The sequence below is a fragment of the Pantherophis guttatus genome, chromosome 1, assembly GCF_059756535.1.
Source record: "Pantherophis guttatus breed Tessera chromosome 1, ASM5975653v1, whole genome shotgun sequence".
Classification (NCBI taxonomy): Eukaryota; Metazoa; Chordata; class Lepidosauria; order Squamata; family Colubridae; genus Pantherophis; species Pantherophis guttatus.
The window spans coordinates 329,808,433-329,833,544 of record NC_142063.1 but is presented as its reverse complement, the minus strand read 5'-3'; the positions used below and the strand labels follow the sequence as shown (position 1 = coordinate 329,833,544).

At 38.8% G+C, this 25,112-nt stretch overlaps 1 protein-coding gene across 2 annotated transcripts in view; it reads right to left on the bottom strand.

Annotated features, from left to right (window-relative positions):
* Positions 1-25,112, bottom strand: part of CAMKK1 (calcium/calmodulin dependent protein kinase kinase 1) — a 141,059-nt gene that overhangs the window by 10,749 nt on the left and 105,198 nt on the right. For both annotated transcript variants that reach the window (XM_034420904.3, XM_034420905.3), the window contains exons 10-15: positions 23,108-23,307; positions 22,296-22,349; positions 21,148-21,221; positions 7,459-7,546; positions 4,448-4,576; positions 3,379-3,482 (exon numbers count right to left, since the gene is read on the bottom strand). In XM_034420904.3, the coding sequence (XP_034276795.1) occupies positions 3,379-3,482; positions 4,448-4,576; positions 7,459-7,546; positions 21,148-21,221; positions 22,296-22,349; positions 23,108-23,307 (649 nt within the window). The remainder of the gene's footprint in view (positions 1-3,378; positions 3,483-4,447; positions 4,577-7,458; positions 7,547-21,147; positions 21,222-22,295; positions 22,350-23,107; positions 23,308-25,112) is intronic.

Sequence of the window (25,112 nt, the reverse complement as noted above, 5' to 3'; positions counted from 1 at the left end):
ATTCCCTCTTTCTTTCAGACACTCAAAGTAGTGTATATTACTCCTATTCTTCCACAACAATCACATTCTAAGGTAGGTTGGCTTGAAAGTGGAGACCCCAAAGCGTTCATGGCTGAAGGTGGATTAGAACTTGGCTTTTCATGCTCCAGACCTAGACTAACACTTTAGCCGTAACTTAGAACCCTGTGAGTTTTGGAGGGCTTATTCATTATGATGGGTAAATGCAGTTTCCAGGATTAGCAGCAGTAGTTGCATTTCTTATAAAATAAGCCAGGATTATTTAAACCATGATTTACTGAAGAAGCACCAATTAGGCTGGTTATTACAAAATATCAAGCCAAGTAGGTAGGAAATACAGTATATAAAACTCCAGCTGTTGCTAAACTACAATTCCCAGCACTCCTCACCATTGATAATGCTGGATGAGTTTGCTTGGAACTGTAGTTCAACAACATCAGAAGCAGTGGTGGGTTTCAAAATTTTTTACTACCAGTTCTGTGGGTGGTGAGCGTGGCATGAGTTGGTGGGCGTGGCAGGGGAAGGATACTGTAAAATCTCCATTTCCACCCCAATCCAGGGGAAGGAAACTGTAAAATCTCCATTCCCTCCCCAATCCAGGGGAAGGTTACTGCAAAATCCCCATTTCCTCCTGATCAGCTGGGACTTGGGAGGCAGAAAATAGATGGGGGCGGGGCCAGTCCGAATTTTTACTACCGGTTCTCTGAACTACTCAAAATTTCTGCTACCGGTTCTCCAGAACTGGTCAGAACCTGCTGAAACCCACCTCTGATCAGAGGGCTGCAAATTCCATTCATTGTTAATTTAGCAGGGTTGGGAATCTAAAAGGGAAATTTTACTTATAATGGAGATTAGTCTTCATAAAATATGTGGATCCTAGATGTGCTAGAACCCTTTTGAATACCATAGAACCTGCTTGTGAGGAAATCGAATCATAGAGGAAGTCGGCTAAGTACATAAATCAGAACAGAAAACTTATCCCCTCTTTGATTTCTTCTCCAAGGAATATGATTTTAAACTGCTTTTATATCCTGAAAACAAGGTATTGGCTTTCAGGAAAATTCTGATTTGTCACTTGTATCAAAGAAAATGACCTCAGCTGTCTAAACTCTTAATGCAAAATTTAAAATAGTGTTAAGCCTAAGAGGCACAGTCTTTTTGTGTCAGTGGTAATTCTTGACAGGGAATTATGTGAATTAAAATCCAATACATCTGGAAAGACTGCTTTAAGCAATTCTAAGGAGTACTTTTTTTATGCTGTCTAATTAAACAAATTGTGGAAATTGGAAAGCTTTTCTAATTACTTCTTCTCTTCATTTCCTGTTAGAGGAACATGAAAGCTATCATCCATCGTCCAACTAGCAACAAATGTTAATTTTCACATACTTCAAAGCCTCTTCAACCCAAACTGGATTGGGGAGGGGGAGGAAGGGAAGTTCAACTGGGGATTTGAAAACAATAAACTTAGTTCATGTTATTCACATTATTAGAATTCTACCTACTCAAGGGAAACTCAAGGTTTTCAGCTCGTTCTGCTTTGAACGTTTGGGCGGAACAATAAAGCTGTAACTTATCGCTCTAATGGTTCCTCAAAGCCATCATCCCTCTGCAAACCTCCTATTGTAGTCCCAAGAAAGTTGTCCTTCCTTCTTGACTATTTTGGAGGCCTTTAATACTTTCCCAGTGTGCCACAGATCCATTCTTTTTAATAATTCCGCCATTACTGAATCCATGGATGTTATTTATCACTTAGGGTGATGCATCTTTAAAACAGATTTTTTGGGGGGAGGTGTCTTCTTGGACGCTACTTATGCTTATAACTCTCTCCAAGTAAAAAATACTTTCCTATTTTCTCTTCATTCTTCCTTGAGACTTCTTTGCTTAGCTCTTAATACTGCTTGGAAATCCACATCACACTTCCATATTTTGCTCTTTTGTCAAACCAGAAGCCACAGGAACCTCTGGTTTAATCCCTTGTCTGCTGCCAGAATGAAACCTAATTAAACTAACTGAGCTATTTGTTTTTATCCTTTTATTATTCTTGGTTTTCTTCACTCGCTTTTCTTCACCACCACCAAAGTGCAAATTATAAACACAGAGCAGCAGAAACAGGACTTGGGCTATTATTTCAGACCTCACATATAAGGGACATGGTGGCTCAGTGGCTAAGATGCTGAGCTTGTCAATCAAAAGGTTGGCAGTTCAGTGGTTCGAATCCCTAGTGCCGCCTAACGGGATGAGCTCCCTTTACTTGTCCCAGCTTCTGCCAACCTAGCAGTTTGAAAGCACATAAAAAATGCAAGTAGAAAAATAGGGGCCATCTTTTGTGGGAAGGTAACAGCGTTCCATGCGCTTTTGGCATTTAGTCATGCCGGCCACATGACCACGGAGATGTCTTTGGACAGCACTGGCTCTTCGGCTTTGAAATGGAGATGAGGAACCTTTATAATGTTGTGTAAGTAACTGTATAATACAATAATGGCAAATATTCTTTGAAAAATCTCTTCCACTTTCAAAAAAACCTTTCTTTTTAGACTGTTCCTGGATGCTTAGCTCTTTAGCCAGGCTTCTTGCCCTGCTCTGCGGAGAAATGTTTAGTAAGACATGTGGATATAAGAAATGTGAGCTGAAAAATTCTGGGAGTTGACGTCCATATGTCTTAAAAATGCCAAGTTTGAGAAACACTGCCCCTAGAGCAGCAGAAAACACACCTGTGCTTCCTCCACATAACAATCATTTCAGTACTTGAAGATCTCTTTCATTTCAAACATTTTTTATAAATACAATAATAGTTACCATAAATTAAATTGACAGGATGCGTCTTTACCTTTCTTTTTTTTTTTTTTTTGACTGAAAGGTGTTCAACAAAATTAATTAAAAGTTGGTAGGGCAAATGGACGGGATTTGTTCTGAATGGCAGCAAACTCTAATACGGGGTTTATTTCCTTTTTTTCAGTTCTAAAGAATGTTATATTAATGCTACGGCTGTCTGCCTTCCTAGAAGTATGAGTCATTATTTTAAAGAGAAGGTTGCTATTTTCCACCATATTAACATGCAGTTCTGATTAGAAGAGTATATTTGCAGCTCGGGTTCAACTATGGGATCTTGATATTCTCTGAGCTTGGTTGTTTTCTTGCAGACGTCTCATTACCAAACTAGATAACATCATCAGTGCAAGTTATGCAGTTGCCGATCATTTGGGACTTGGTTTCAGCACCAAATTTAGCTTTATTTCTTCTTCCTTTATCATCTCTAACTTGAACATGCAAATGCTAATAAATTGTGCTATGAACATAGACGAAATAGGCATGTCTAGCTTGAAAATTGCAAGAATTAAGAAAAGGTATAAAATCACATACATTAGTAAATCCCCTGGAGCTGACATAGATCGTTCCTCTCGCCTCGTTTGGGTCTCATACGGGTTGGCAAATGACCGTTTCCTCAGCATGGCCTTCACTAAAATCTTGGATGAATGGAGAAAGAGAAGAATCAGAAATGATAACGCTGAAAAAATAATGTCACTCTCAATCATTTTAGCCTAGACTTTTACTACTGCAAATTACTTCAAACTGGATGAAATTGCTTCAAATTACTCAAAATGAAAGTTATAACTGCTCCTTCGATTTCACATTAAAAACAAGGCTTGGTTTAAACCTAGTCTATCCAAAAACAATGGCTATCAGGGAGAACCAGCTACATTACAGGTAGTCCTCGACTTCCAACTGTTCATTTAGAGACTGTACGAAGTTGCAACAGCATTGAAAAAAGTGACTTATGACCGTTCTTCAACCTTTGCAGGATCCCCATGATCATGTGACCAAAATTCAGATGCTTGGCAATGGGTTCATACTGTGTTTCCCCGAAAATAAGACCGGGTCTTATATTAATTGTTGCGCCAAAAGACACATTAGGGCTTATTTTGTAGTTAGGTCTTATTTTGGGGAAAATACAGTACTAAATGCATCCGCCTGGCTGATGATCTGAACTGGGGCTTATTTTTGGGGTAGGGCTTATATTACGAAAAATCATGCTAGGGCTTATTTTCCAGCTGGGTCTTACTTTTGGGGAAACAGGGTACTTATGACCATTGCAGTGTCCTGGGGTCACGTGATCCCTTCTGACAAGCAATGGGAAAGCCAGATTCACTTAACAATGTTACTAAGTTAACAACTGCAGTGATTCATTTAACAGCTGTGGCAAGAAAAGTCATAAAATGGGACAAAACTCACTTAACAAATTTCTCACTTAAGAACATAAATTCTGGGCTCAGTTGTGGTCGTAAATTGAGGACTACCTGTATTCCAAACTGACTTTGAGCAAAAAGAAGATAAACTAACCCACCTAGCTCTGTGCTGCATGCCATCAAGTACAAAACAAAGAGGAAGGAAAGCAACTTTTAATAGACCAACTACCAGTATTAATACTTACCACAGCAGGTAAACTAGGAATTGTCTTGACTGAGTTCTTCACTTCCTCTTCAGTTACTTCTACTATGGTGCAATGGTCCTCCTCTAAAGGAAGAGGGTGCTTGCCATACTTTGTGACCCATGGATGTTCCTGCAGAGAAACATAACCAGAGTGGATGATGCCTCATCAGCTCTCCTTCGGACGACTCTTTCTTTGTGTAGAATTAATGAAAGGAGCCAGCTTGTATTTGGATATGGCCCTAAAAAATAACTGCTGCGGTTAAAAAGAATATAAAATCTTCCAGGCAAGGTTATCCATCCTTTGAAGAGCAAGGCAACATGTTACAAATAAAACCAAAAAAGCAGACCAAGATGTCAGCCACAGTTGTCTGTGAAATTTCAGGAAATCTGATGTCATCCAAGCCCTGAAGAAACCCAGTACTTACCAACAGAAACTGGCTATGAAAGCCTACATCAAAACAAAACAAAACTTCATGAAGAGTGCTGGAATTGTCACGCTGGTTTTTTTACATTTGCATACTTTTGTATCAGGCTTGGAAAGAACCAGCCAGGGACGTATCTCTTGCAAACTTCCATTTGTTGCTCTGGGATCTCTCTGGGATCATAGCCCACTATTTGAAAAAGCTGCTTTTAAACAAACCAGAATTCTGATATATCTCCAAGAGTGGTACATCTGAATTTACAAAAGACAGGCTTGTCAAAAATCATACAATAAATTTATTTATTTATTTATTTATTTTATTAAATTTCTATACCGCCCTTCTCCCGAAGGACTTAGGGCGGTGAACAGCCACAAGATAAAACACATAAATACAAAAATTTAAAATAGATTAAAAACGAATTAAATAATTTGGCTGAATTTAAAATACTCCATAATTTAAAACAAATTAAAATTTATATTTAAAAGGGGAGAAGATTTAGGCCAGGCCAGCTTGATGAAATAAAAAAGTCTTAAGCGCGCGACGGAAGGTGCACATATCCGGGATCCTCCGTATCTCCGGGGGGAGCTCGTTCCAGATCGTAGTGCCCCCACAGAGAAGGCTCTCCCCCTAGGGGCCGCCAGTCGACATTGTTTGGCCGACGGTACCCGGAGGAGCCCCTCTCTATGGGAGCGTACTGGCCGGTGGGGGGCTATTGGTGGTAGCAGGCGGTCCCGTAGAGAACCAGGTCCTAAGCCATGGAGCACTTTAAAGGTGATAACCAGAAATTCATGGCTGAACTTGATTATGTTAGTCCATTTAACTGGATGTTTATTAGAAAGGACAGAATGGAAAAAGAAATAAGAGAGGGCAATTCTTAGATTAAAAAAAAACAAAAGAGACATAAAATCACCTGTTAATATAAGGTGGTAATTGTCATTCTTCTTGTTCTAGCAAATGGCTTACATAGCAAAGCTTTCAGGTTTTAAGACATTATTAGTCTCTAAGCGGCCAAACTATGATGAGAATTATCAAGTAGAATCCAGATCCTTCTTTTTTGTTTTTAAATGTGATGGGATGATTATTTCAGGTTAGCAGTTCAGTAACAAGTACAGTTTGTCTGCATTTCTAAAGACAGTACGAATGATCTTTTGTTAAAACTCAATCCATTTTGAAAGCTGATCTTAAGCAATCAGAAGAGAGCATGGCTTAGTTTCTAGGACTGAATTGCACTGATCTGCAATACAGGTAGTCCTCAACTTATAACCATTCATTTAGTGACCGTTCGAAATTACAACGGCACTGAAAAAAGTGACTTATGACAGTTTTTCAAACTTACGACTGTTGCAGCATCCCCGTGGTCACATGATCAAAAATTCAGATGATAACTGGTTCAAATTTATGATGGTTGCAGTGTCCCAGGGTGTCCCAGGGTGATCACCTTTTGCAATCTTCTGACAAGCAAAATCATTGGGAAAGCCAGATTCACTTTACAACAGTAGAAATTCATTTAACAACTGCGGCAAGAAAGATCATAAAATGGGGAAAAGCTCACTTAACTGAAATTTTGGGCTCAATTGTGGTCATAAGTCGAGGACCACCTGTATGTGGATGGCATATGTGCCATGGCTTTTTGTAGCACATACACTTGCAGAGTTACAATAAATCCTTACATTTCAAAGTTTAATATGCTGTTCCCCAATATTCTCTAGATGTGTTGAACTACAGCTCCTAAAATGCTCAGTGGCTGGAAATTCTCCGAGTTATTCTACCCTACGAAATTTTACTCTAGCAGATCTTTATTTAAAAAATGTTTTTTTTTAATTAAATATACAGTTAAAAACATTGGACATAGTGCGACTTTTCTGGTTCCAACATTTCCATCAAGTTTTACCTTACAACAAATACAATTCATATTCGGTATATAAATATGTACAGTCTATCAAAATTCAGACACATAAATCTCTTCGTCTGTGAAAATTACTTTCAATACCAATACAATTCCTACCTATCACATAATACTAACATAATAATTTTTCAACTCTCGACTTATCAATATTTCTTTATCCCGACATTCCTCCTCCTCTCCAACCATTGATACATTTTATTCCAGATTCCATGATATGTCGTTTCACCCTTGTCTTTAAGTTCTAGAGTCAGCCTATCCATTTCTGCGCAAGTCAATATCTTATTTATTATCTCTTCTTCGGGGGGGGGTGTCTCTTTACTTTTCCAATTTTGCACGAAGACCAGTCTCGCTGCCGTTAGTATATGCAACATTAAATATATTGTTCCTTTATTATATTTATCCTTTGTGATATCCAATAGAAAGAGTTCCGGCTTTGGACCTATATTTTGATTTAACATCTCTTCCAGCCATTGTTTTATCTGATGCCAAAAACCCCTAGCTTTCGGACAAACCCACTCCATCTAGCACATCTTGAAGACACCAGGTTGGGGAAAGCTAGTTTAGCAACACATAACTGATAAGAATACTAAATAAGATCTAACCTATCTATTCAATTACTGCGATGTGGAATAGCTCAGAGGCAGCAACATTTTCAACTATTTACTAAAGCTCATAATTGCTTACTTTAATTTCAGGAACAGTTATCCTCAATTCAGGGTTCTTTTCCAGCATCTTCAGAATCAGATCCTTTAGTTCCTCACTGATCTTGATCCTTGTGGAAGCAAATATAAAGTATTTGGTTAGGACAATGTTTCTTAACTTTGGCATCTTTAAAATATGTGGACTTCAATTCCCAGATATAAACTATAGCTTACCAACTTACTCCTTGTTCCAAGCACCACTATTTAAATTTCAAACTAGATAAAACTTTGCATGTGTAAACCCTTTCCCTCCCCACATCTAGCCATTTCAACTAGAGTATCATAGTTGTTAAGTGAATCTGGCTTCCACATTGACTTGCTGGTCAGAAAGTTGCAAAAGGTGATCAGATGACCCTGGGACAGTGCAACCCATCATAAATTCATGCCGGTTGCCAAGCATCTGAATTTTGATCACATGATCATGTGTGATGGCCATAAGTCACTTGTTTCAGTTCTGCTATAACTTTGAATGGTCACTAAATGAACTGTTGAAAGTTGAGCACTACCTGTATGGGAGTATTCTTCTTTAAAAAAAAGACAAAAATGGGTTGAGGGTATCCACTCAAGAGCTGCGGTGGTGCAGTGGTTAGAATGCAGGTTAAAATGTAGTACTGCAGGCTACTTCTGCTGACTGCCGACTGTGTGCAATTTGGCAGTTCGAATCTCACCAGGCTCAAGGTTGGCTCAGCTTCCATCCTTCCAAGGTGGGTAAAATGAGGATCCAGATTGTTGGGGGCAGTTTAGAGAGGGCTATAAAAGCACTATGAAGCAGCATATAAGTCTAAGTGCTAGTGCTAGTGCTTACATAGGAAAGGACTCTTGCAAACCGCTTTCAGCTACCCCCCCCCCCCAAAAAAAAGTGGCTAGGAATTATGGAAGCTGTAGTCCAACATTTCTGGTCAGCTGGAAGGCTGGGGAAGGCTACTTTAATTAACCAATAATACAAAGTAGAAATCCAGGAATTGAGCCAGCAAGAGGACAGTAGCAAGGCAGAGATGTAGCAGCTGGTCAAGGATCTTCCAAGAGCTCCATCTCTGCCAGTAAAGGCCAAAGTGATGTCAGGAATGGAATCTTCTCCCACATTTTGTGGATTCATTAGATGGAATCTGTTACTATTTCGGGTTTTCTTTTTTCCCCTAGAAACTAGGACTCCTGTGTCTTTTCCCCTCCCAAAGTAAGGTTCAGAAATTTTGCCAGACTCATTATGTCCCTAGTAACAGCTTTGTGATGTTGTAGTTCTTTTATGATTTTATCATAACCACTTTTGAGAGCTGCTGTTATAGCCAAAAAAAACAACAACAACAACAACAAAAAACCAACAAAACCCCAGCCCATAAATTTAAGCATAAACATGCACAAGTTCCCCTAGTGTTCTGTTGTTTATTAGAGATAACTGGGCAGAGGAAGGAAGGGGGTGGTGATGGAAGAATGAAGAACATGACCCTATTTGGGGGTGATATTCCTATAAACCAGGAATCCAAAGCTACTGAATTCTGCTGCTGATAGTTTCTATTTGAGCTGGCTTGAGTTCAGACATCAATCATGGCTTGCACTGAGCTAAGTAAGCTTTTTGTCTTTGGGGGTTGAAGTTGTTGATCTGTAGGGTTGTTGATTTGTAGGGTTGGAGACCCTAGAAACAGGGTGAAGATAGAACTTACTGGATTCAGTTGGACTTCTAATGACACATATTATTATTAGCAGTGCCAAAAGGGAGTTTTATTTTGGTTCCTTTGTTCTAAAATATCCCCCAATGATGATTTTTGTAATTCAAGTAGGGTTATTGTGTGCTATCAGAACCATCAGAAAAGACAACAGATTGGTTACATATATTGATAGAACTGGATATCTATATTTGCACAAAACCAGAGTTAGTTTAGTCTAGTGGTTAAGGCACCAGGTTAGAAAGCAGGAGACCATGAGTTCAAATTCTGCTTTAGCCATGACAGCCAACTGGATGACTCAGTCATTCTCTTTTAGCCCAACCCACCTCACTGAATTATTATTGTGGGGAAAATAGGAGGATGTTGTGTTGGATATATTGAAAATTGAGTTATTTGTAAAAAAATAATAAAGATGGGATATACAATAAATTAATAAAAACTTAACCCAATCTATTAAGGACCTAATAGCTGCATCCACATAGCATACTAAGCTTTGTTGGTTTTAATTTTGTTTGTTTGGCTATTTATTGACTCATTGATTGTGGCTTAGTGTGTTATGAGAATGTGGAAAACTCAGTTTTCTGGAGTTAGCCTAGTTCCACTTACTAGATAGGAAGAATATACTTCCACCAATTATCTTGGCCAGCCTATAGGACATAAGTGATCTGGGAGAATTAATTTGAAGTCTGCCTCCTGACAGGATAACCACCCACACCCCATGATCCAATTAAGCCACAAAGTCTAATCGTTGGTTCATCTACTGACAGATCATTAAAATGTTTCTCCAAGGTTTCCTCTGATCTTCTCTAGGCAAACACATTCTCTGCCGCTGAGCTAAAGCATACACAGAGATTAGTATGGTGAGACAGGCTGATCTATGCAGTTGCATAGAATTTAGATGATATAAAAGAGCAGAAATGCTTAGCTTTACAACATATTTTGTTATGTTTTGCAGCTTAAGGGGGAGAAATGCTTATGAGATTCTCTGTTTACTAAAAATATTTTGATCAGCTTCCTTGGGGTAGAAGATTGTCAAACAGGATAACTTTTTGAGCCAAATGTTAACTTTTTAAGAATAACAGAGTTGGAATGGACCTTGGAGGTCTTCTAGTCCAATCCCCTGCTCGAGCAGGAGACCCTACACCAGTGGTTCTCAACCTTCCTAATGCCGCGACCCTTTAATACAGTTCCTCATGTTGTGGTGACCCCCAACCATAAAATTATTCCTAAAACCATTGAAAATATGTGTTTTCTGATGGTCTTAGGCGACCCCTGTGAAAGGGTCATTCGACCCCCAAAGGGGTCCCGACCCACAGGTTGAGAACCACTGCCCTACACCATTCTGGACAAATGGTTGTCCAATCTCTTCTTGAAAACCTCCAGTAAAGGAGCACCCATAACTTCTGAAGAAAAGCCATGCCACCAATTAATTGTTCTCACGCCAGGAAATTTCTCCTTACTTGTTCTCTCTCTCTTGTTCTCTCTCTCTCTCCCTCCCTCCCTCCCGTCCTCCCTAACTGTAGAACCTTAATTTTCTCAGCACTGAATTGCATTTTGCTGGATAGAGCACAATGTTCAAATCTGTCAAGATCCCTCTAAATCTTATCTTCTAAAGCGTTGGTTATTCCCCCCTTAGAATTTACAATAAAAAAATGATTAAAACAATCCCTTGGAATTTCTCTTATTGGTTAAGCAATACTTTAAATCAGGCAGTCCTTCAAAGTAGACCAGGTTAGGAAATAGAGGCCACAAGGAATAGAGATAGTCCTCGACAGTGGTGAAATGTAAATTTTGTTACTACCGGTTCTGTGGGCGTATTTGATGGGAGGGTGGGGTAATGTGACTGGGTGGGCGTGGCCAACTTTTTTTTTTTTTAACTTTTAAAACCATTTTTTCTACAACCTCTTCAGCCGAAGAGGTTGTAGAAAAAAATGCTTTTAGAAGCCTCTGCCGATCAGGCAACTCAGCTGGAATCGCCAGAGGGTTTTAAAAGCATTTTTTCTACAACCTCTTCTTCTTTTAAAATGCTTTTAAAAGCCTCTGACAATCCCAGCTGAGTTGCCTGATCGGCAGAGGCTTTTTTTCTTTTAAAAATGCTTTTAAAAGCCTCTGACGATCCCAGCTGAGCTGCGTGATCATCAGAGGCTTTTTTTTTTTACTTTTAAAAGCATTTTTCTGCGGAAGAGGTTGTAGAAAAAATGCTTTTAAAAATTAAAAAAAAAGCCTCTGATGATTTGCACGGCTCAGCTGGGCATGGGGAGGGGGGCAGGGATTTTTGCTACTGGTTCTCCGAACCACCCACCTCCATCGCTACCGGATTGAGTGATCCGGTCTGAACCGGGAGCATTTCACCCCTGGTCCTTGACTTACAACAGTTCATTTAGTGAGTTGCAACGGCATTGAAAAAAGTGACTTAGGAAGATTTTTTCACATTTATGAACGTTGCAGCATCCCGATGGTCATGTGATCAAAATTCAGATGCTTGGCAATTGACTCATATTTATGACGGTTGCAATGTCTTGGGGTCATGTGAACATCTTCTTTTGCAATTTTCTGACAAGTAAAATCAATGGGGAAGCCAGATTCATTTAACAATTATGTTGCTGACTTAATAACTGTTGTAAGGAAGGTCATAAAATGGGGCAAAGCTCACTTAACAAATGTCTCGCTTAGCAACAGAAATTTTGGTCATAAGGACTACCTGTACTAGAACTTTGCTGATGTCTGTACAGATTAATATTAACAAAATCCTGAAATCCCTTTCCTTCCTATATATTAAAGAGGGCCTAGGCAAAGCCACTTAAACTTCCTTGCTCTCACTGTAATGTTTTTCCAGACGGAGTTCATATTTTGATATAATAAAATCTCTGCATATTTCCTCCAAGAACATCTCTGTGTTCCTCTACAAAACCTGAGAAACTCTAAATAAGAATAAAGTCTGTCTGCAGCATATTGCATCAGTTCTTTGAAGGGTCCTTGACTCTGAAATCCAGGCGAAAAAACGGTAAAGTGACAAAGCAAAGTCATAATTTATGATTTAATTCTTTTTACTTCCTTACCCATACTTTTTTGTGGCCTCTCTGTAAACAAAGGCTATGTTTTACAACAAGGATCTCCAACCTTGACAACTTTAAGACTTGTGGACTTCAACTCCCAGAAGTCTCCAGCCAGAATGGCTGGCTGGGGAAGTCTGGGAGTTGAAGTCTGCAAGTCTTAAAGTTGCCAAGGTTGGAGATGCCTGTTTCGCAAGATACTAAACTGTGTTATGGTTTATAATTATATCTTGATTCCCACAAAATGCTGATACTGTGCTAAATTACTAATTACCCACTTCTTATCTCGGTAGAGTTTAATGGGTTGTATGGATTGAGTAGAAAGTGATATGCTTTGTCACCATGGCAAAACATTTTCAACTTCCAAACAGCACCAAATCTGAGGGGAAACCAATTCTGTGGCTTCTAAATTAAGGCTATCTTTCCCCCGTAATTTTTCTCTTTCTTACTGACTTAATTGGCTTCATTTAAATACAGAATCCGTAGACTATCCCCTTCATCTTCCTAGCACACTAATGAGCAGAAAAGCCTTTTAAGTAGGAAAGACTAGATCACAGGGTGATAGGTATGTCACACAGTGAGAGTTCATGCTGCAGGAGATAGTGAAGAGAACGACAAGGTTCGTCAGTGAAAAAAAATTACAATCAGCTCATTAAATGTTAATTCCTTGCTATGGAGGCAGATAAGCACTCACAAGCTGACTAATAAACCCAAATATATGATAGTGGGGAGAAGGTGGGCAAAATGCCCAAAATCTGGTAAATGGCAACTTGATGCTAGAGGAACCTACACATTATTTCCCCCCTACATATGATAACTCCTTCATTGTCCATGTTTAGGTGCTCTTATTTATGGAATTCTACCTACGCACAATATGGACCTACTAGTTCTCTGGAGAAGTCTACAATGCTGAGAAAAGTGTATGGAAAGAGAAAAAGAGGGTGACCAATAACAAGTGGGTGGATTCAGTCACCTATGCATCAATAGGTACACTGTGTCAGATTGGGGAGAGGTCCCAGAGAAGATCTAGTTTGTTAATTGCTAAGGAACAATGTGGACATGATGGTATATAACAGTGATGGCTAACCTTTTCTGGACTGAGTGCCCAAAGCATGCACTCCCGAACCCCCAAAATGCAATGTGCACACATCCCCTGTGCATGCACTGCAAATGTGTGCGCAGCCCCCCACATGTGCCCCACTCCTGCGCGCCACCCCCTGCCCCCACTCCACCCCCCACCCACGTGCGGCAGAGACCCAAAGACCAGCTGGCTGGTGGGAGGTGCACATGCATGCACGGCAGAGCTGAACTGGGGTGACAGCTTGCATGCCCACAGAGAGGACGCTGCATGCCACCTCTGGCACACGTGTCATAGGTTCACCATCATGGGTATATAATCATAATCAGTCATCCATAGTGGTATCAGGCAAGCTTCAAGCTTATAGAACTACCATCTTAAATTAAAAACAACAGGAAAGGAACCTTCCAAACAGTTGATAAAAATTAAGTATGCTCCCTGGCTAGCAAACGTAACAAAAGATCGATAGGAATAAAATGGAGTCTCTTGGAGGAGGACATGGCTGGTCAGTTGACACAATGAAAATACACTGCTATATAGGTTCATCATTGTGCTACAAATGTTGTATTAAAAATTATATTAAAGAGACTCTAGGTAGAGCCTATTTGAAATAATATAGATATTATGATAGCAGTGTTCCGATATCTCAGGGGTTACCACCAAGAAGAGGGAGTCAAGCTATTCTCCAAAGCACCAGAATGCAGGACAAGAAGCAATGGATGGAAACTAATCAAGGAGAGAAGCAACCTAGAACTAAGGAGAAATTTCCTGACAGTGAGAACAATTAATCATTGGTACAACTTGCCTCCAGAAGTTGTGAATGCTCCAACACTGGACGTTTTTAAGAAGAGACTGGACAACCATTTGCCTGAAGTTGTATAGGGTTTCCTTCCTGAGCAAGGAGTTGGACTAGGAGACCTCCAAAGTCCTTTCCAACTCTGTTATTCTGTTAAACATTTGTGTCATAACAGCTGTCCATGCTATTAGGTTAGGAGGTTAGACTAGCTGTGTTGTTGAAGGGTTTTTTTGTCAAATGAAGATATCATTTATTCAGAGTGCCATGGATTATTGTTTTAATTGCTGGATTTTAATCTTTGTATGTCACCCAGACTCACTGTTGCATGATGGGTGGCCATAAAAATTATTTAAGTACACATAAATCATATGGCAGATGCCTCTGCCATAAAAGTTAAAATAAGAACTAAATATTTAACTGCATTAATAAAATGGTCAACATCTGGAACTCTAGCTGGCCTAGTTAGAAGCATTTTGTGAATGTAACAATTCAGATTCTTCATTTTTTCCTTATTGTGAGACAGGCCACGACCTAAACCTCTAAATAGAAACGATCCTTGACTCTGTTTGTTGAGAAAGATATAGTTTTATTAGAGTTCAAGTGTATTTTAATATTGCATAGCCAGAACCGAGAATTGCACGCCAAAATCCCTAAATTCTATTCCCCTGTCTTAACTCTCCCTCGCTGCCCACCCCATTACAACCAATCAAGTAATTATTTTCCATATCTCTGAGGTTTTAAAAATTTCCTACTTCTGAATACATACATTCCCCATTTATTTATTTCATTTATATTGATGCCCATCTCTTTAAAGCTCTGGGCAGTGAACACAGTTAAAACATCATAATAACAATAAATATCAATATTGAAATACATACGTAAAAAAAAAGGAAAGCAAATCTTATGGGGCTGCAACTAATATTATAGGTAATTATTCCTATTTTTAAGACTGGTCATACAGACAAAAAATGCAATTCAGACAAATGATAGAGGAGCCAAGGTTTTACACTGTATTTGAAAAAAAAACATATTTGCTATGGCAAATACAGAAAGCATCCCTCTGAATTGACGTCTTGGTGATGCTATGAGATGATGAACTTGTTAGTGTCAAACTCGATTTCATTGAGGGCTGCATCAGGGTTGTGTTTGACCTTGGGGGTCCAGGGTGGGCATGGCCAGCTCGACGTCACTCGTGTTGGGGACGCCTATGGTGACCCAGGTGCTCTGCCAGTGAAAATGGAGCTCGGGAGGGCAGCACGCAGCTATCCCAAGCTCCATTTTCTCTGACAGAGGCACTGTGGGCCGGTCCTTCACTGTTTCCAGGGGGGCCCCACAAGCCAAATCTAAGCACCCCGCGGGCCAGATCTGACCCCCGGGTCTTGAGTTTGACATCCCTGTATTAGAATGAAGGCAATGCTTGTTGCCCCACATTGGATTTTGCAAGAAAGCAGAAGGAGAAGGTGTTCAAGAAATCTAATTATTCCTTTTGGAAGGATTGTTGCACTTTCCCCACGTTTCTGCACGGATGCCCTGAAACTTGCCAAACCACCCCCTGCTTCATTATATGCACAAATCTAACGATGGCTTTCCAGCCTACTGTATTATAATGATCTCCCACACAAGTGGTTAAGAGTGCTAATAGGGGTTGTGGGGGAGGATGGCAGAGCACCCTTAGCTTTAAATGGGTTATAATGTCAGTTAATAAGCTCAAAGTAAAAAGAGGTATTTTTTTTAGCATTCATGGCTTTTCATGGGAACATTCTTTCACTTACTATACTCCCCATCCACCCACCCTCCTTTCCCCCCATCCGCCGTAAATATGATATCATTTTTACATTTTAATTAGAAATAAAGGATTAAATTAATTAAAGTAGGTCAGAAATTCTTTGTGGTTGTGGTACAATGCCAGATGGAAAGAGTCATAGCTTTTGGCATCTCATCCAGAACACAAATTTGTGGAGTGGAAACTTCCTATAAAAGCTTTTAGAAGTACGCAGTGCACCAGACATGATAATGTGCACAAGTAAACATTGGAGTTTCAATTAGGAGCAGAATTTCAGTTGCTACGCAATATGGTCATTAAGCGAGTCATCACATGACTGGACGCAATTGTACAACCATTTTTACTGTGGTCATTGAGCAATGCACACGGTCGTTAAGGGAATCCGGCTTCCCAATTGACTTTGCTCGTTGGAAGATGGCTGGGAAGGTTGCAAATCATATGTTTATTTTATTTTATTTTATTTTATTTTATTATTTTATTTTATTTTATTTTATTTTATTTTATTTTATTTTATTTTATTTTATTTTATTTTATTTTATTTTATTTTATTTTATTTTATTTTATTTTATTTTATTTTATTTTATTGATTTTGTCAGGCATGTATAAGATAACAGATATAAGTATAAACATCATTTTGAATACATGAAATGGATATGAATAAATGGGGACAGTAGGACAGGGACGGTAAGCACGCTAGTGCACTTATGCACGTCCCTTACAGATCTCTTAGGAATGGGGTAAGGTCAACAGTAGACAGTTTAAGGTTAAAGTTATGGGGGTTTGGGGAAATAACCACAGAGACAGGTAGTGCATTCCAGACATTAACCATTCTGTTACTGAAGTTGTATTTTCTGCAATCGAGTTTGGAGTGGTTTACCTTATTTATTTATTTATTTATTTATTTATTTATTTATTTTAATTTTATTTCTATACCGCCCTTCTCCCGAAGGACTCAGGGCGGAGTACAGCCTATTTAAAAACACAAGACAAAACAGCAATTAAAATTTAAAATGATTAAATAAATCTGGCTCAATTAAAACCCCAGAAATTTAGAATACCCCAATTTAAAACTATTATGTTGATAGCTCGGCCTGGCGGAGCAACAGGGTCTTCAGTGCGCAGCGAAACACCCGGAGGTCGGAGATCTTACGTATTTCCGGGGGCAGTTCATTCCACAGGCTGGGGCTCCCACACCTTAAGTTTGTATCTATTGTGTGCTCGTGTATTGTTGTGGTTGAAGCTGAAGTAGTCATTGACAGGTAGGATGTTGTAGCAGATAATTTTATGTACTACACTTAGGTCAGACTGACGTATGGGGTGGCGTATGTACATATATGTACAGGACTGCAGGATGCTGCAATCATTGTAAATGCAAACCAGTTGCCAGGAGCCTCGTTGCAATCATATGTGACTATTGGGATGGTGCGACAGTTATAACTTTGAGGAGGGGCCATGTCATTTTTTAACTTTGACTCATTGTTAAACAATGCAGTTAGTGATGAAAAAATGCGTACAGGACTATTGCAAAATGATGATGAGAGAAATAAATTTTATAACATCTACACAGAAAAATGGCAACTTCAAAGAATGTAATCAAAGCCCAGGATAAAGTTAAATTAAATTAATTAAAATGCACCACAATTTTGAAATAATATTTAGGAAGTTGAGGAAGCGAGTGAAGAGGGCTAAACAAGGTCTCTTCAGCAGAGTGAATGGAATTAAAAATAAAAGTGATGGAATAATTTTGTGTGAAATTGAAGTGACAGAATGCTGAAAGAATGTCTTACCGAATTGTATGGGAATGACAGTGATATATCAAAGGACAGAATTGGAGCAAATACTGTATTATCCATGTTAGCGCTCAAGAAAAAAGTGATGAAAAGAAAGTCGTAATGCTGTGAAAAATGTTGAAAAGTGTTAAGCTTTCAGATGTAGATGTTGTAATTGGAGAAAATATTAACATGGTTTGCTTGTACAGCTAGTCCTCAATTTACAAGCATTCATTTAGTGGCCATTCGAAGCATAACGGCACTGGAAAGAGTGATTTATGAGCAGTTTTCACACTTACGACCATAGCAACATCTCCATGGTCATATGATCAAAATTCGGGTGCTCGGCAACTGGCATGTATTTTTTGACAATTACCACATCCTGGGATCACGTGCAACCTTCCCCGCTGGCTTTCGACAAGCAAAGTCAATGGGGGAAGCCAGACTCACTTAATGACTGCATGATTCATTTAACAACTGCAGTGATTCGGGTAACAGCTGTGACAAAAAAGGTTCCAAAGAGGGGCAAAACTCACTTAATAACTGCCTTACTTAGCAATGGAAATTTTGGGCTCAATTCTGGTCGTACGTTGAGGACTACCTGGAGTGTGGCACTGCAACCTGTTTAATAAGTATATGTGAAAACTACATCTGTCCATGATCATGGAAGGTTGTGGTTATGGTTCTCCTAAATAAAGGTAACAAGAGCAAACAGAAAAGCTATAGAGGAAATAGTTGGTCAAGTATATCTGGAAAATTCCAATTAAAAATATAAGAAAGGTGAAAATAGCAATAGCAATTAGACTTATATACCGCTTTACAGTGCTTTATAGCCCTCTCTAAGCAATTTACAGAGTCAGCATATTGCCCCCAACAATCTGAGTGTTCATTTTACCCACCTCAGAATGATGGGAGGCTGAGTCAACCTTGAGCCTGGTGAGATTTGAATTGCCAAATTGCAGGCAGCCGGCAGTCAGCTGAAGTAGCCTGCAGTACTGCACTCTAACCACTGCACCACTGTGGCTCATATGGAGAAGCTAAATTGCTAAAGGGAAATTTAGAATTCAAGCAGACAAGCACTTGCCACATTAACACCCCCAGATCTAACAACCATCAATAAGAAAGATTAAAAAAAAAAAGTCTAGATAGTGGATGTGGTAGTAGCTGGAGCTAGAAGAGAAGAGGAAGAATGGGAGAAGATCACAAAATTCAGGTAGTCCTTGACTTACAACAATTGAGCCCCAAATTTATGTTGGTAAGTGAAACATTTGTTAACTGAGTTTGCCCTATTTTATGACTTTTCTTGCCGCATTTGTTAAGTTACTAACAGTTGTTAAGTGAATATGGATTCCTCCATTGCCTTTGCTTGTCAGAAGATCGCAAAAGCTGATCACATGACCCCGGGACACTGCAGCTGTCATAAATATGAACCAGTTGCCAAGCATCTAAATTTTGATCATGTGACCACGGGGATGCTTTAACATTCTTAAGCATGTAAAACGGTCAGAAGTCACTTTTTTCAGAGCCGTTGTAACTTTGAATGGTCACTAAATGAATTGTTGTAAGTGGAGGGCTACCTGTACAAAGACCTGCAAATAAAAGTAGAATGACTGTGGCAAAAGAAAGCCAAGATAGTACCAAAAGTAATAGCTGCCTTGAGTGCAATCCCAAAACATCTGGAGCACCATTGGGCATTGACAAAATCACCCTCAGTCAATGGCAAAAGTAGCTTTACTTGGAACAACTTACATCCTGTAATGACACCTTTAATTATTAAACAACATTTGCCAATCCCAGGTTCTTGGGAAAGAAGAGTGTAAGAAAAGGATGTGTGAAGTCCCTTTGGTTGTACAATGTACTTAAATATAGCAATACACCTCCTTATACATGTATATATAAGGAAGGTGTATTGCTATATTTTAAATCAATGTCAACCAAGGGGACATCACAAATACATGCATGTATAAGGAAGTATGTTAGCTGGAAATATAAACGTGTGCATACTTTTGTATGTTGGCGATGCCATGTTTTTGACTGACAAATTATCTGCAGAGAATGTTAGATGGATTGTATGATGTCACAGGGAAAACAGATCTGAAAATTAATGCATCTAAGACCAAGGTAGTTGTGTTTGACTGGGAAAATCGAGTTAATGAATTCAAGTAGCATGCATTCATTAACTCACCTAGGTAAATATGCTTAGTAGCACAAGTAGATGTGTTTCTGTACTTGGGCAGAGGGTTTATTAAAAATGGAAAAATGGATGGAGAAACGTTAAGATATACAATGTAGGTAGAAATGTGTTCTTTATTTGTTTGTTTGTTTGTTTGTTTTTATCCATTCATCCATCCATTACGAGAAGTGAAAAATGCTGTGTAGAATGGCTGCTTTTCTTTACTTCATTATATGGACGTGAGCATTTTATATATCATAAAGAAAATGGAACACAATTGCCCTGGAGTATTTAAAAGTGGAGCAAAATGAAATCAGCAAGGTCAAGAGAGAATGGGTACTAAATGAATGTCAATAAATACAAAAGTTACTGACCTGTAGCAAAGGTTGAGAGAATAATTGAGATGATTTAGTGCGAGAGAGAAATAATCTCAAAATCTCAAAACCAATATATAACAGAAGAGACAAAAGGAAAGGAGAAATACGTTTTTGACTGAAAATGATTTCATCCTCAAAAAGAGAGAGTTTTATGAGACATCCTTTCCAGGCTGTCATTGAACAATATGAGAATCACTGAGGAAATACTCCTTAAATACCAGTAAAATAACAAATTATACAGCATACATTATCTATTATAATGTAGGAAATGAGGCATCCATAATTTATAAAGTAGCTGGAGAAAGTGAGACAAGAAAAAGAAGGAAAGAAGGTTACAAAGCATGGAGCTGCTAACTGAAGACTACTAGGGTGATGTCCTCTATCTGATGGGATTACAACTCCCCAGATCTTCAGCCGTCTACCTGTGGGATACTCCCTCAGCCCATGTTCCATGGGTTCAATCCTTATTTTCATCACTAGCTGCTCCAGATGTTACCCCAACTGCAAAAAGACAGGTGTACTTGCTGTTTATTGGCATGATTACCACCTGTTTGGAATGGACAAAACTAGATGTTCAAATGACTCCTGTTGAGGAATTCTGATTGCAATAGTTCAGGGGTCTGCAACCTTAAACACTGAAAGAGCCATTTGAACCCGTTTCCCACAGAAAAGAAAACACCGGGAGCCACAAAACCCTTCCCGTGCCTGACTATTTCTTGAGCAGCCCCAAAACTAGCATATGTAATTCAATGAAATGTTCTGTTTTCTTCTGAAACTTTTCTTTTCTTGGATTTATCCATGGTTAGCCTACCGGGGGTTGAAAAGCTCAATAAATTGCATGCCGGCGGGTGTCGCACATTGATGGTTGTGACATATATTTTGAGTGACAGGGAGCCACAGCAGAGGGGTGAAAGAGCCACATGCGGCTCCAGAGCCGCAGGTTGCTAACCCCTGCAATAGTCAACTCCACAAGTCTACTTACTCTTCTGGAAATTCCACAGGCTTGTTTTTGATCTTGTTGTGAAGCGCCAGGATGAATTCATCAATGAAGGGACACTGAAAAACAAATAATTTTTTCCATTCTTTTTGGCCTATAGAAAACCTTACACTGACAGGAACAGTTAAGGTTTAGGCCCTAAGCATCTTTTTTTAGGACTGATTGTTGTGGTATTTGAATTCATATATCAATATTCTTATGGACTTGTAGTCATATTAAGGTGTGTGGTTAGTTATATTAGTTTTGTTTTTCACTTATACTGTAATGGAAGCTACTTGCATTTCAATTAAAATAGCTAATGACCTGTGAATTATATATATATAATATATATATTATATAGAGAGCAACACAGAGTTGCAGTTTGTCAGCAGAAAAAAGGCCCAGAAACTTGTGAATGAGATTTCACAGAACCTAGGGCTGTAGAACAACTAAGTTTACGTAGGTAAAACCTGGCTAGAAAGAATATGCACATAAAAGCCTACGAAAAAGAAAAAGACACACACACACACACACACACACACACACACACACACACACACACACATATATATATATATTGTGTGTATGTGTGTGTGTGGTCTTAACCAAGTCATTAGCTGTTTCAATTATATTTATTATATATATTTCTGCATTACTGAACAATCCTTGCCTTATTGAGTCATTGTTTCAGAGCTATTTCCTTACTTAAACAGAAAGCAGAATGACCAAGGGTAGGTAAAAAGCAGTGGGAGCAGAAACAACTTCCCATCACCTGCCATCTTCCCCACTGAATCTGGCAGGGACTCTGGCAGGGATTATTGGAAATTTCCCTTCCCTTCCTTCTCCTCCTGCGCTACAATTAATTTCTTGTTCTATTGTAGAAAATGATCTACATTACAATATAATGTAAAACAAAACCTTAATGCATGCCATTATCTATCTTATGGGAGTGCTTAATCCTTACAAAAAAGCTAGTTTCCAGATATCATCTTGAGAAGGCTAAGCAATGTTTAACAAGGTGCTTCAATCCAATACATTGATGCAAATTTTAGTATGCCTTATTGGGTGAAAAGGAAAGTGGAAAGACCTAGAACAGATGATTTAACTCTTAACACCCCCCTACAAAAAGTAGCCCCCATTTACAGACTCCTTACCTTCCCATATACAAAACAAAAGAGAGTGATACCCATTGCCCACACATCTAGAGCCTGAAAGAAAAAAGAAAGATTTATTTAATATATTTATCTTACGTTTTAACATTTTTTACTTCTCATTTTTTTTCATGGTCTGGCACTATATGCTGGTTTGAGGATTTCCCCTCTCTTGGATATGTTTTTTCTAAAGGTTTTTTGTTTGTTTGTTTGTTTGTTTGTTTGTTTGTTTGTACTTCTGCTAACCTTGGAGTTTCCCTGAGATGTGATGATAATACCTTCTTACATGTGGACAATATCATTTTTGGCTGGATAAGTATTAGTCTTCATAAGCTGAACATCAGAAATAAAGGTAATGATTTGAAGGTCTGATACTAAACATACCACAGAAGATGGATATGTTCATACAGCTTCTGAAATGCTCACAACTTTCTCATGAAAATCAAGAGAAGTGGGGTCTTATATAAATAATAGTGTAGGGCATGGGTGTCCAATCTTGGTAATTTTAAGACCTGTGGACTTCAACTCCCATAATTCCCCAATCAGACATGCTATCTGGGGAATTCTCGGTGTTGAAGTCCACAAGTCTTAAAATTACCAAGGTTGGACACCTCTGATGTAGGGCGAACAGTAGAGTGAAGAAAATGTTGTTATTGGGTTAGGAATATTTATTTCTGATGATTTTAATGTTTTTATGCTGTAAGCTGTCCAGAGTTGCCTTGAAATGAGATCGCCAACAAATGTAATTAATAATAATCATACTCCCTCCAATTGAATGTGCACGCTAAAGCAATATAGAAAAATAAAGATTCTACCTTTCCGCTGAAGCTCTTTCCAGAATCTGAAATAGTTTCAGGGGCCATGAAGGCTGGGGTCCCAGCAGTGCTGGAGAGCTGGGCATCACTGCCTTCAAACTGATTGCTCACTCCAAAATCAGCAATTTTGACATGTCCATCATCCCCTAAGAGCAAGTTTGATGGTTTGATGTCTCGGTGAATGATCTTCTGATAATGCACTGGAAAGGCAAAAAAGAAAACATGGTGTCCAATGGTGGCTAAAGGACTAACTACTTCCATTCAATATTATCTTATAAGAATTCCAAATAGGATGTCAGGGTTCCAATGGGTGCTCTAATTAAATCATGAGTCTCGAGCCAAGCTTCAAAAGAAATCCAGTTATTTATTAGGAGCTTCATGTCTGCACATTCCCAAGTGGAGCCAGCTCTGACCCTACATAATTTACACTCCAATTATGACCCTGTTTTCCCCCTCCCCCCAGGGTGTGTCATCAATCACATTCGCCAATGGAGCAATTTCGAGGGTTGTAGAGGTCACTCCCCTTGGCTGATGTAGGTAACCCTGGGATAGAGCCTTGAGAGAGTTAAGCGTAGACTGTGCATGTCTTTGGCTGTTGTGCCATTTTGCCAGTTTCCCATCCCTCCTGGCCTATGGCAACTTAAGAGCAGACCAGGGATGCTTTGCAGGTTGACATAGGATGGTTGCTGTCTAAACCCTTCTTTGCTGATTGTCTGTGTCTCTTGACCTTGGATTTCCAAATTTTCTAGCAACAAAGATAGCCTCATAGGCTTTATGAAAAATCAAAACTGTTGTAGGATAATATATCTATTAAATCAGCTCAGGTAACACAAACTACCAGTAGCAAATACATTTCTACACCTCCAGATCTTTCCATTATGAAGACCCCCCCTCAATTCAAGGGCAACTTCTAGTAACCACATGCATTATTCATGATGTTTTCTTGGCAAAATGCAAACTTTTTTAAAACAGTAATTTCTCAATTTAACCTACAGTTCTGGGATTTCCTGATGGTTTCTCAATCTATTTAGCTTTTTTTTTTTATCAACTAAGGTTAGTTGGGCACTGCTATCTAGTCTTCAATAGGCAAGATGGTATAGGGCAAGATAGCCTGTTTTTTTCAGTTACAGTTTTGTGAAAGGGCTTCGAATAATTAATATTAGTATTAGATTCAGTATCAGATGTTATGGGTTGCAAAATAGACTACTTGGTTCCTAGGCAATTTATTTTGAAAATCAACAAAATTTTTTCAAAATTGTTTCCAGTCTAGCCATATTTTTCCCACTGTTGTTTCTGCTTATCACCATTCAAAAATAATATATGCATGTATTTTTTTTGTAAAATATACATTGCTTTTCTAAGACATCATAAGATGTCCTTTGAGGCACTCCGTAGAAGAATATATGTTAAACTTAATGACTTATCCAATTTATATCTTTCCTTTCCCTTGGTAGAACATCACAAAAATGCAAAGATATTTTTAATAAGTTAGAAACAAGGTAATTTAAATCAACTTAAACTTTGCAAATATCAAAATCATTGACATTTAAAAACCTAACTGAGGAGATAAGCCCTAATTGTTCTGTAAAAGCAGACAGAGTGAAAGTCTGAGCGCAGATCCCAAGAGAGTAGACTTTATTTAAAATTAGAGATGTGCAAAACTCCCACTTCATCCAGAATATTGCAAACCACTTTCAATTTGAAATATTAAATCCTGGAAGACTACCAAATCCTCTTCAGAACTATCAGACTGGTGAGATTCAGGAGAAAAATGTTCCATTCTAAGAACAGTAACTTTTTGTTATTATAAAAATCTAAAAATGTTCTTCCAATAGCATTGGAAGACAAAGGCTGAGAAAGACCAGTATAAAAAGTTGCCTTAACATGTCAACACTAGGCCCTGGCAAACAACGGGAAGTTTTTTAATTGGACTGCTGTCTCCATGACATCCATGAAAATTCACAATCCATAACAGACACAGTAGGATCTGTCTGGGGTCCAGATA